General features: G+C 33.9%; 1 protein-coding gene across 2 annotated transcripts in view; it reads right to left on the bottom strand.

Annotated features, from left to right (window-relative positions):
- The window catches only part of Ada2a (Transcriptional adapter 2A), a 184,524-nt gene that overhangs the window by 4,359 nt on the left and 166,686 nt on the right, over window positions 1–13,479 (bottom strand). For both annotated transcript variants that reach the window (XM_090401481.1, XM_090401480.1), the window contains exons 9-10: window positions 12,730–12,817; window positions 2,835–2,908 (exon numbers count right to left, since the gene is read on the bottom strand). In XM_090401481.1, the coding sequence (XP_090257607.1) occupies window positions 2,835–2,908; window positions 12,730–12,817 (162 nt within the window). The remainder of the gene's footprint in view (window positions 1–2,834; window positions 2,909–12,729; window positions 12,818–13,479) is intronic.

Raw genomic sequence — 13,479 nt, 5'->3', positions numbered from 1 at the left:
GCTATTGCCTCTAAGTGTAGAGTTCACTGGAACTCTACACCCACACATAAGACTCATATTCTGCACAAGAGCAGAATTTTTATGGAAAGATTGTATAACAGCTGTCAGACATTGTTAAACACTCCCAATCTTAATAGAGCTACTGGATTACATTCGCTCCCTATGTGGGAAATAAATGCTTCCTGATTCTGCTCATCTTGATTATTTTACTTTTTAAATGTACTATAGTTCCCCCCCCCCCCTTATCTGCAGGTTCAGTTATCAATGCTCAATTCTAGTCTGAAAATATTAAATGGAAAATTCCAGGAATAAACAATTTATAAGTTTTAAATTGCATACTGTTCTAAGTAATGTGATGAAATCTCATGCTGTCTCACCGAGGACATGAATCATCCTTTTGTCCAGTGTATCCACACTATACCGTATATGCTACCCGTCCGTTAGTCACTGTCAAAAAATATTAAATGGAAATTTCCAGAAATCAACATTTTATAAGTTTTAAATTGTGCGCCATTCTGTGTACTTCTTGATTATCAGACCAACTGTTGTAGTGCTTGTGTTCAAATAACCCTTATTTTACTTAATAATGGCCCCAAAGTGCAAGAGTAGTGATGATGCTGGCAATTCGGATATGCCAAAGAGAAGCCATAAAGTGCTTTCTTACAAGTGAAAAGGTGAAAGTTCTCGACTTCATACAATAATAAATAAATAAATAATAATAAAAAAAATGTATGCTGGGATTGCTAAGATTCCATTCACATTCTTATAACTTTTACTGGAGTATTAAAATTATATTATTATTATTATTGTTTTATTTTATTATTGTAGTTAATCTCCTACTGTGCCTAATTAATAAATTAAACTTTATCATAGGTATGTATGTATGTATGTATGTATGTATAGAAAAAAAAAAAAACATAGTATATATATAGGGTTGGTTCCATTCGCGGTTTCAGGTATCTGCAGGGGGGGGGGTCAAGGAATGTATCCCCATGGGTACAAGGAGGACTACTATATCATGTTTGTCAAGACATCAGTATATGTAGCATTGTTTCTCTACTGAATTTCATTTCCCCTCCCTCCCTTGTACCACATGGTTCTCAGATGCCTGTGATACATAGGTAGAAACATTATAATAAATAATTAATTTCTTTTACATAAATTATCTGTTAAATTATTTGTTACATAAAACCTAGCTTATATATTAAGTTCAGTTTTGAGCCAAAGGGTGGCTGCACAGATAATGACGAGTCTTTAAACTCTAGACTCTCTATAAAGTCTGTGAAGGCTTTTACCAATCAGAAACAACTGTATTACAGCTCAATTTACAACGGCAATCGGGTATGGAAGAAGCCATGCTTCTTAAGTGTAGTGAAATGGCAAACTCATTGTGAAGTCAAGACTAGTATATTATGTAAGCTAATAGGAAATATTTGTTTGAAATAGTGAACATTTTAGTTTCCTTTTACTTAGTTCCAAAATAGTTATTTTAATTTTATCTTCATGAAATATATTTAGTTAAATTCACTAATCAATGAAAGCTTTCAAGGTCCTTACATTTTATAAATACAGCAGATTCCAGTTAATTGGTCCACTAGTTAATTAGGGCAGCTGCTTTATTGGGAAAAGTGTAGAAGAACAAATGCAAAATGAGATTATAACAAGAATTTACTTTATTAATTTGGAACATGGTGCCATTTAATCTCAGTCAATAACCTCTACCTCATGGAATATAAGAAAAATCGTGAAATTTTGCTTTTTTTTTTAGTGCTGATGACATTTAAAATGCTGATGACTATTTTATCATGCCACACTGGGTGGGTTCCTGTGATATACACATGCTGCACTGTTTGGATCTGTGTAACAGTGTTATGTTGTTCAAATATGTCAGGAACAAATTTAAAAAAATTGTTATTACTGGAAAAAGAGGAAAGACCTCGATGCTTTCAAGGAATCAGAATGGAGAGTTTACCAATTCAGTACCATGCTAACAAATATGTGTGGATTTCTTAAGAATTGGCTTATGAGTTGGGACATAGAAATACAATGGAGATCAAGAAAAATTTTACTGATTCTTGATAATTGTTAAGGAAGTCAGTACAAAAGTTAATCTTTCATGAGCAATACAGTTTATGGCTGATAGTTGGTGAGGGATAATCAACAAGACCATTCAAAACTGTTTTGCTTACAATGGTTTTAAACACACAATCATGGATGTGACAGATTTGACTACAGTGAAAATGACACATCCCATTAGATGTGAAGCACATCAGAAACTATGAAGAGTTTGCACTTATTGATGATTATCTTCAATAATGAAAATGAAGATTTTGAGAATGAAATTGCAGTAAAACATCAGAGGACATTAGAAGAACAAGAAAGCAATGAGGATGACACTTGAACAAGTGAATAGTCAGAATGCTAGAAAATTTACTGCAGGGTTAAGATCCTATTTCATGCAGGAAGGCAATGAAGACAGTGCTATCTCTGCAATATATAACTTACTGTGTTCAGTTGTAACTGAACAAAAAAACAACAGACTACACTTGATCAATTCCTAAAACATCATTAACAACATGCACGTTTAATGTGTATATAAATTATTTTTATAGCAAATATTTTACTTTAATTAAAGCCAACTAATTTTACCTATAAGTCAGTAATTTAGCTACTCAATAAACAAAACAGTGGTCTAAATTTGCATTTTGTTTTGTTTAAATTCTTTACACACAACTTCATGTAACTGGGGCAGTTGTTAAATGGATCAAATTATTCTACTCAAATGTGGCCCAATTAAGTGGAATCCACTGTATACTTATTCAAGATAATCTTACCCCTTTTTCCTTATCTGAGAGTTTTTCATATCCAGGTAAACCTAAAATATCCAAGGGAGGTGCAGCACGACGAACTAAAAGACAGGAAATTTAGTCAAAAATAATAATAATTATAATATTAGAACTATTTCTTTCATTCCTTATATATATATATATATATATATATATATAAAATCACTGTGTGTGAGAGTCTCAGTTTCACAAAAAATTATGTATGTTGAATTATGGAAAACCTCATAATTAAAAATTATTTTTATGTGAAAGATTTTTTTGGGGGAGGACCTCAACAGTAGCGTCGCTTGCCAATTTCAGGTGAGTGTGCTGCCACGTGGCTTATGTAACCTGCATTACAAAATTCACATCAATTTAACCATATGATTGCATTTTCATCAATACATGAAAGTTCTGAAAGTGAATAGTGCTCATCTTAATTGGTCCAATGTGATTAATTGTAGGATCACTGTGAATACTATAATTTATCAATTCATTGTAACCAAATCTGCATAGAATGGGGGAAAATGTGTTAAACATGTATTGTAAAATAGAGAAGTACCTCATGTATTCAGCTTTTGCATCTTTGTGCTTGCTCAGTAAATTTGGAAGAAGAGAATGAGGCTTACCTACCTCCTTCAATTACAATCTACAAAAGCTCTGGCAGAAAATGGGACATTCAGTAGATCGTCAACACTCTTTCCAATTGTAAATATGGACAAGAAAGTTATAAATTATTTATAGAAAATTATATATTAAAAACTGGTCTATATCGGTGTCCTAAACATGTCAGTTCACACTTCTTGCAAGCAGAACAGATGAAACTTAGAAAACAAAAACAGCAACTTATGACAAATGACAACTTTTGATTATATTGGTTGACACGATAACCAATCACAGCCATTAAGATTTCTGGGTGCTATTGTCTTAGCACCTACCCTGTCTTGACTTTTGGATGGACACTAAAACCACTGGAATGCTAAGAATTTGACCCGTTGCATCATCTATACGCATGTTGAGAGGGCTCAAAGGTGTTCATATTTGTGACTGCATACCCTGGCTATTAATGCAAATGTGATGCAATGTTTACACATTAAAAAGTGTCCTCTTCATAAAATTAAACACATTAGTATAATGTGTTTAATTTTAGGAATCATGCGAAGCCAGGAAACAATTAGGAGTCTTTAACATGAATAAAATCAAAAATATAATATCAGTGATACTGCTATTCTATAGGAGTGCACCGCGCACACCTAACACACTTTGAATATACACCCATGGTGCTTAAGGTGAAGGCTGTATAACTGGAAGAAGATCTCTACGCAGCTTTTTAAGGAATTCGGAGAACCATTCAGGGCTTCTTACCTAATGTCTAATCCTCACCTTCTCATCATGCACCCCCCCTTAAGCATCTACTTAAGATACTGAATGAAGGATGGGCTGGCAATTTGGGATATAGCCGACCAAACCATATCTTATTGGCTTAGACCACAGTGAAAAATTATGGTACAATATGACAGAATTTTATGCTGGCTGGGACAGTGTCAAGTTAAACAAGGTCACCGTCATTTTCATCAGGGAACCAGGGCATACAGTGAAAAGTCAACTACTGGAACAAATCCTGAAACACATCCCAACTCAACATCAACAGAGTTCAAAATTGGTACCATCAACATAAAAACGTTATAATGAGAAAGAACTGGAAATAGTAGAAGAATTGGATACGTACCAGATCGACATAATAGTAGAAAGTATTTTACCTTGGGTATAATAAATGTTAAAGATACCAAGCTATTTTAAACCTGATTTTACTCCATTTCCCAAGTAAGCAAACAAGTCAAGTTTGCGCCTGCAAGTGTTGCAAGTCTAGCTGACCCTGCACGTAGTGCAAGACCAAGGCAACTCATGGTAAAAGTAGAATAAGCTCTGATCACTAATCTTAATATTTACCTTTAATGCAAAGCACATCTCCTGGAGGAGATGTATGATGCTTTGTATTAAAGGCAAGGGGCCAATACCCAGACTGTTTTCGACCTTTATTGAGGTCTCCCAATGTAAGTTGGAAAAATTTGCAACAGATTGCCAATCTGTTGCAACATTTTTGTTTTAAAGATTCTTCAGAGAAACAAAATTTGTGTGCTCTGGATACCAAAGATGCCGCATTTCAGAATTATTCAAATTTACAATCACATCAGGTTACTTCACATGGAAAGATAAAATATAAAAACAAGAGAAAGGAACAGCAATGGCTCACCTTTATCACTTAACTTAGCCAACTTTTTTCTTGAATGCTTAGAAGAAAGATTTTCGCTCGTGACCAAAAACCAACAAATATGGCTATGATATGTTGATGATGTCTTTGCAGTCTGGAGTCACATGGAACAAGAACTTTACTCATTTCTAAAAAACTAATATCAACAACCTACATCCTTGCATCAAATTCACACTAGAAAAGGAATCATCACAAGGTATTTCCTTCCTCATTGAACCAACTTTCTAATTAGAAAACCAACTTTCCAACTTTTTCAGATCATTATATCCACAATACATCAGCTCGCATGCATTCCTAAAATAAAGCATCATTAAGTCTATTTCCAAATTTAATTTGCCATTCTTACTAAAAACTGTGCCTAAATAGCTGAAATGTTTTACTTTTCCATAGGCTCTCCATTCAGAAAGTTTTCAATGTTCCTGGCTATTTTCATAGTTCTGGTCTTTTTATTGTTGCTTTTCATGCAAAATTTGTTACAGTTGATATTCAATTTAGTTAAAGAATCCTGGAGACTTGCACTGGATGTGTTCCAGAGTAAAACATCATCTGCATAAAACAGAGCTATGTTTTATACCTTCAATTCTAGCATCAGGTTTAATGCTACCTACCATAATGTTATCTATATAGATGAATAAGAGTGGAAATAATGTGCACCCTTGTGTTATACTTGATTTTACATCAAACCAACTTCCTGCATTTCCTTCAATTCTAACCTGATTTACAACTTAAATATAGTTTATGTATTACTCTGTATAATGTTCCATTTACTCCATATAATTGTAGTTTTAAAAAGCTTTTCTCTGGGCAAGTTGTCATATTCCTACAGTTTCTGAACTATTTGTCTTAAAATGAAAATCTGATCTTGACAACCTCTGTTTGGTCTGAACCTAACTTGTTTATGTTTCTCTTTCACAATATGAGGAAGAATGTTACCAGTTTTCGTCTTCTAAGCAAAAGCAATAATCGTGACATGTATTGGTAATTCTTCTGAGCTGTTTCAATTGATTCTTTTTGTACTGCAAATCTTTCTCTTCAACTCTTTTGAGCACAGTGCCAGGAACTGACTTTTTACTTATTTTTTAGTCTCAAATAAATGGGTAATGCTCCAGCTGTCAGGAATTGTATCATCAAGTGTCCAAAGCTTCAACTAACAGAGAATACAATAGTGAGCTAAGATCCAAACGGTGAGTCCATGCATATTTTTAGCATCCGGGTCTATGTGAATTCCTTAATGGATTGCACCAAAAAGAAGGTGAGGACCATACAATGGGTAAGAAATTTCCAGCTGATTCGCCACATTCCTTACAGATTATGTGGAAGTTTCACCCCAGTTATAGAATATGAAACATGCAGACACAATATAAAAAATTTATTGAAAACTACCAACAATTTCATACTGAAAATATAACAGTACACCATCAGTGTAGAGTGAATGAGCAATTTAGTAGATCAATAAATACAACAATCAGTTAACTGATAAACACAAGAGCTAGAAAGTAATATTTAAAAGCTAAAGAGTCATATTCTTATCTATGATAATTACTAAGGATGAGAAGCATCCATGCTTTCAGAACTGAGAGGCAATCATACCAATTTAAATTAGGATGGTGCGATAAGACCTCTGAACTCTCCTTCAACAGATGTGCATATTTCAAATTGCTTCTAGTTTAGAGAGTATCATTTCAAAAGATTCTGTATTCACCCTCAATACCTTGCTCTGCGAGACTAGCCTTGTCAGATTTGTGGTACTGAATATAGTAGTGGTGTTCACTAATGATTTTTTCTACTGAACAACCAGTTATCCAATATAAGTTACATCCACATGCAACCTGATATATATATATAGAGAGGCAAAAGTTTGCTCTTTGTAGTTGACAGGAAATTAGAAATTTTGTTAATAGAGAAAAATATAAATACCAGGTGAAGCTTCTTCAAATTTCAGCTAATAAGTTTGGAGACACTGGAAATATATAGGATAGGAGCTGTATGTTCTATTGTGATAATCTTGAGTGTAGGAGTAAAAACTGCATAGGAGAACAAAGCATTTTAGCTACTTTGTTGGACTTTCTGATGTAGCTGTTTATATGAGATATAATATAATATAATCTAGAAGCAGATTAAAACATCTTAATTATGCTACCTCAACATAGAGTCCAAAATCCATTGAATATGTTGAGGATTATAAACATTTCATTGCATCAAAGATTTCACTGAGAAGTGCTTGTTTCAAATATGAAGAAATGAGGAACAAATGGGCTCTGTTAAGTAAAGTTTTAACAATTCTGCTCTTCTGAGACGAATGATAAATGGAAGTCTGGTGTACCTATCTGCCAAATAAAGTAAATTTATAATACACTAATGGACAAAGCTGGAGGGTGTCTAAGAATGATGGAACTTTTTCTTTCTTTTTCTTTATAGTAAATTTTATTAGTTGTAAGATGTTATATGGCGGCATATACAACTGGTAAGAAATGGGACCAGTTTTTTTGTTTGTTTGTTTTTTTCCTAATAAAATGATCTGATTGTTTCTTTATGTATAAAGAAACAATTCAGAAAATATGTAAAAATATACACAATTATAAATTACACTTTAAGAAAACATGAAAAATGTAATGATATAAATGATTTTTAGATGCCTGCAAAACAGCCGCACATGTGTGTGTGTTTTGAGTGTGAAACTAAGGTGTAATTTATGCTTATCTGCCCATCTATTTCTCATGCAGATGGCAATGCTGCAACAGCATTGCCATCTACATGAGAAATTTAAAGAACCAAGGCAAATCATCTCAAAGTGAATATGGTGCACTATTTCTGGTAGAAGTGCACCACATGACCTCTGTAGTTTTTTTGCTACAAAGACATCAGAAGAATCTTAAGTAACTTGGATAACCAAAAGTCCTCTTATTCTGATGTACCTCCCTAACTGTAATTAAGTTGTGCTCCAGGACTAAAATCATCCAATATCATCTCTACTCTCCTTTATACACAGCAGGCATCTATGCCAAATACATAACAGCAAGCCAATATTCAACCTGTTCCAAAAGAAGGAATATAAAAGTCTGCTGTCAAAGTACTGATCTACTGCCCTTACTTCAGTGTTTTCAAAAATAATGGAAAAGGTTAACAGCAGTCAATTTCACAACCCAAAGATCAACCAGTTAATCACTGACTAGTAGCATGGATTATGACATTCTGGGGTCCAAGGAAGTTCTAGAGCCTATGTTACCAACTTCTGGATACACACAGAGAAAATTTATGATGTTGCACTTCACATTTCCAAAGTATTTGATGATGACTAGCATTAAAGCCCTCTCAGCAAATTGTCCACCTTCCTACTCTCTGATTTTTATACGAATCCCATCCACAAAAAATTGGTATTAGTACATTGTGGGTGGGCCAAAGGCAGGATAATCCAGAAATCCTGTTGGAGTAATGATGGAACTTTTTCAAGCTACTTCAGGCCTCAAATAAGCAGTGATGGTTTCACATAGGATGATGAAATTCATTTATCATCTAAAGACAGATGGTATGTGACACCAAATATATATGCTCATAGCAGGATTCAAACTGCAATCTGTTGGAGGGCAGAACACGATAATCATTCAATCAACTAAGATGAAGAATTGGGTAGCAAATTTTTTCTTGCGTCAACTGCTGAGCATTATGGTGGGGGTTCCTCTCTTCAGCCTTCCCCATCAATGCAGGAGAACCCAAGGGCTCTATTCTATCACCTACTCCCTTTCTCTTAAACATGACTGCCTCTCACCGAGTACACTCAAGTCCTCTGTTACACCTGATATCTTGAGAATATAGTATTCTCAGTTATCATGGTGTAACATAAAAAAATAAATAACATAAATAAACACCCCTGCATAAAAAGGATAATTTAGTTAATGTAATATTCTTGCATCCAGTATAAATTGAGTAAAATGTAAAGGTCTATTGTTTAGTTAAGATAACGAAAGAAAGGAATGTATTAAGATGTATTATGACTAAACAAGGAATTTGTATTAAATAAGTAGCTAACTAAGAATTAATATAGTAATGCGATTAAGAATGAAAGAGTTAAGTGCATAAGTATAAAAGGATGAGTCATGAAATAAGCTATGTAAGAGGCTACGGATTAAGCTTTAAGTAGAATTCTGAGAAAAGGTTTGAAAGGGGATTAAGATAGAGGCTAACAAGGGAAATAACGGAATATCGCTTAGGGCCTATGTCCGGATGGAAACTTCGTTACGAGTTGATAATCAAAATGACGTATGGAGGCCAAATTGCCACCCAATTGGTAGACAGACGGAAAACAAGTAGGAGGTGGGAAAAAGAAGTAAGAAAGGGCGCCATTAGGGGAGCAGCTATAAAAGGGTTGGTAACCCCCCCTTTTGAGGCTCTTTCTTTTTGACTTTGGATTTTCGAGGAGTAGGCTCTTTTGGGTCTTGGGGGAGACGTTTAGGTGGTCAAGGAGGCTTGAGGCCTTTTTGCCTTTTTTTGCGAGAAGAGAAGAAACGTTTGGATAGTCGCGGTGGTTTTAGTTTGGTTTTCTAGTGGATTTCACGGTGTTCCTGAGTGGAGAGATATGGCATATATCCTCATGCTACAACAAGGAATCGAAGGTGAACGGGAAAGCTATTCCCGTATTCCTATGTAGAAAGCGAAATATACCAGAGAGTCATAGGAAGCTGTGAAAATATCGATGTCCTCGTTTCGGATAGTACAGCCGACGGCGCAGATGTTCATATAGCCCAGAATTGCAAGAAGTTATGCAAGCAAGTTCGTTCAGTAGAAGGTGAAGGCCTGTAAGTGAAGCTACTAAAGAAAGGTATTGTGAATTTTGTCTTATGTTAACTAGAAGTTGTATGTGATAGATACCATTGTCATATTACGGAACTGTTAAAGTGATTAGGGAGAAATTATAATAGGACTTTAGAGTTTGATAGAGAGTGTTAAAAGTAAGCTAGCTAGAGTTGATAATTTGTGAATAATTAATTATCCTAAGAATCTTGAGTGTCTACTATATTGTAAAAGGAAAGATAATGACATAGTTGTGTGTGTTAATGAATATTGAGTTTGATTAGCGTAAATTGAGTAACCAAGTAGCCTGAGGAATTTGAATGCCTAGTGTGATGTGTAGAGAATCGGAATTGTCATAAATATGTGCTAGAGTAGTTAATGTATTTGTTAGTGTACTTGGAGCTGAATAATCTGTTAATGTGTGATGACCTAAAACTTTTATGTTAAGTGAATTCATGTTTTGTATAAAAATTTTGTGGCGGCATGATCATAGTAACCTTTGTCGAATCATAGCCCAACTACTTGTATTAAGCTAATTTTAGTGTGTAAGTAATTTAGTTGTGTATTTTGATATGTACCATGTTTAGAGAAATAATAAACCTTTTGTTTAATGATAAAAGAAGTTGTCTGATATTGCTAGTCCAATGCACCGCTTAGAAACATTCGAGCCTAACCACGCGGGGAATTAATGTTAAGAAACGGGAAGTTTAAGGAATTAATGTTGAGTAATAAGAAATAGTGTCACGACTGCAATAGTTACACTTTCAGTTATTTGAGTTCCTTTCTCTGTTTATGTATAAGATATCTTAAACTAAATATCCCAAAGGGCGCAGTTAAAATACAAATACTAGGGATACTACGGGGAACAATAGCTCAGATATTAGTAGAAATTTTGGTGGTGTTTTGAAAATAGAAGTTAGAAGAATATAGACAAAGGCAGTTTGTAAGACAAACAAACAAACAAAGTTCGTAAGATAGGGACATAACACCTCCTACTCATTTCATAAACCTCTCAATAGTGCCAAAAATACACCCCAAGCTTCAAAATCTATAACCATAACAACAATGATCAACATACCATCCTTCAATGAATGTGAGGATAACCTGAAGCATCATCAACACTTCCTCCTCCTTTTTTTTTTTTTTTTTTTTTTTGTAAAAGGGATTTCAATTTACCATCCATTGTCTTCGAAAATACATAAATTACAAGATATGATTAGATCTCTCTCTCTCTCTCTCACCCTTCTTACACTGACATTTACTTCTAGCTTTTCATAGCATAAATGCATTACATCAGTAGCTTCCTCAGCCTTTAAAAAACTACACATCCTTTTCTGCTCAAGACACTTTTGGCCTATCCAGCTACTAATTTGCTACAAACCCCAAATCTCTCTACCATCAGAATACACTTACAACTTCCTTAAAATTCTCAATTTTTTCAGATGAAAGCAATTTGGATGGTAAATGATCCCCTTCTCACTGACTCACTTCAATCGCTTTCTCATATGTGGTCAGTTTCAGCCTTATGTTTCTTCTACAGAGATGTCCATGGGTGGTGTAGCTCCACTGAGCATTGACCATTCCTCTACTTTCCACTAAGCTCGTTAAAGCAAGAGCAACAGCTGCCCACAAGTCTTTTTACAGTGCAATATTAAACTCATTGAACATGATTCTTTTCCTCATCTTTCATTCTATCTTCACCTATTCTCTTGAACAACCTCAAGTTCTCTGAGAAAAATATGAATAGGCTTCTTTACTGTTAACTCCTACCTACACATCAACGTGCTACACACAGACAAAAAGGTTCTGTAACCTTTGTATGCAAGATTGATATATATATATATATATATATATATTTATATATATATATATATATAAAATTCTACAGTTGTTAATTGAAACCTTTAACATGAACTAAATGCTGCATGGTAATGATTTCTCCTCTTGACATACTAGCAGCAGGATAGCTATAAGCACAAAATGAGAAAAATGTATAAAATAGATATATTTATATAATGAGATGGTATCACTATATGTAGCGCCGGCACCTAGTATTTTTCTTGTGTGTGCGATTAATGTTCGGCACCTTTCCAAAAAAGTTTTTTTTGAATAAAGTGTGTGTGAATAAAATGAACAGGAAATGAAAAACAAATGAAAACCGCTTTACAATATAATGTTACCTGCGGATTAGTCCTGATTATATAAATTTTTTTTATACAGAATTCAACAATTAATCATAAGTTGATTTATGATACATCAAAAAAATAAAGAACTATTTTAGGTATATTTTTGTAAATTTTAATCAAAAATTACAGTGATATAATCAGGTCCAGGATACAATTTCAGAATTTATTTGTTCGTTTCCGGGAAGATCTGAAGGGGCCCAAATGGAAGACGACGTACATTCATAATTATATGTACCATTCTGTACCATTCGTTGTTCATTTAAACTCTTATCTCATATTTTTTGACATCTTTTAGGTGCCTTTTCTTCTGCGGCGCCTGTGTATGTTGCACACTTCGCACATGCCACCAGCCGGGCCTGACTATATAGTGGCAGCTCAAATTCTTGAATTTGGTCAATAAACTTTAATAAGAATGAAACACTAAACTACATCAAAATACCAACTGATGTCACACATATAATGCACTTCTAAGATATTCAATTAATGTGTAGGTTGGTATCATGTTAATATAAAAGCAAGTCATTAGAAATGAATTAATAAATACATTTAAAATAAATCTGAGCTTTACAGAAGCACTGTTTAGATTAAATAGTAAGGAAAAAAAATCACAGCAGGTGTACTTATAACAGTGTAAAAGATATAACAGAAAGAAATTTACCTGTAGTTGCAAATGATGAATCTGAAAAATTCTGGTTTCCATCCTTTAATACCCGTCTTCGAAGCCATTGTTGACAGGTAAGCTCATCCTTAATACATAAATAATTTATTGTAATAAACAATTTTCTCTTTGAAATAGGACAAAGGTCTTCCCCAAAAGGGGGAGGCCTCTGTACTATTTCAAAAATGGCTGAAGAATAATAATAAGCAGTCAGTACTTGATACTTGATTAAAACATACACAAATGCACAACAAAATTAACCAATTCCCCTCCCCCAAAGAAATAACTACTATGTCAACTTTTAATACAGTGAAATCCTAGAAAGTTTAGAATAACAATTTATTTAAAAAAAATAATTATTGTTATGGCACTTTTGGTAGTCTATTATAGCAAAACGAGTTCTATAATGGTCGCTACTATAGTCAAAACTGATTGTCATTGGACTGTTTAATGAGAGAATGTTCAAGAAAAAATGAAAATACTTTAAAAACTCAATATTATTATTATTAATACAAAATAAATTATTTCAACAAAGGCTTTACACTCCTCAGCAGCAGTTCATTAAGGACCAAGACTAGATATTGAATCACATGTGAACGTCTCTCTCTCTCTCTCTCTTCAAGCAGTTTCAACTTAGCAGAGATGAGATATGAAGCAGTGTAATGCTAACCAGGTTAACAAGGCGAAATTTAATACAGTAGACTCACTGTCTACCACATTAAATTATTATTATTATTGCCTGAATATAAC

This window comes from Typopeltis vanoorti, chromosome 12 (genome assembly GCF_054136105.1).
Source record: "Typopeltis vanoorti isolate ZY-2024b chromosome 12, IOZ_Tvanoo_1.0, whole genome shotgun sequence".
NCBI lineage: Eukaryota > Metazoa > Arthropoda > Arachnida > Uropygi > Thelyphonidae > Typopeltis > Typopeltis vanoorti.
This window is presented reverse-complemented; position numbering and strand designations above follow the sequence as displayed.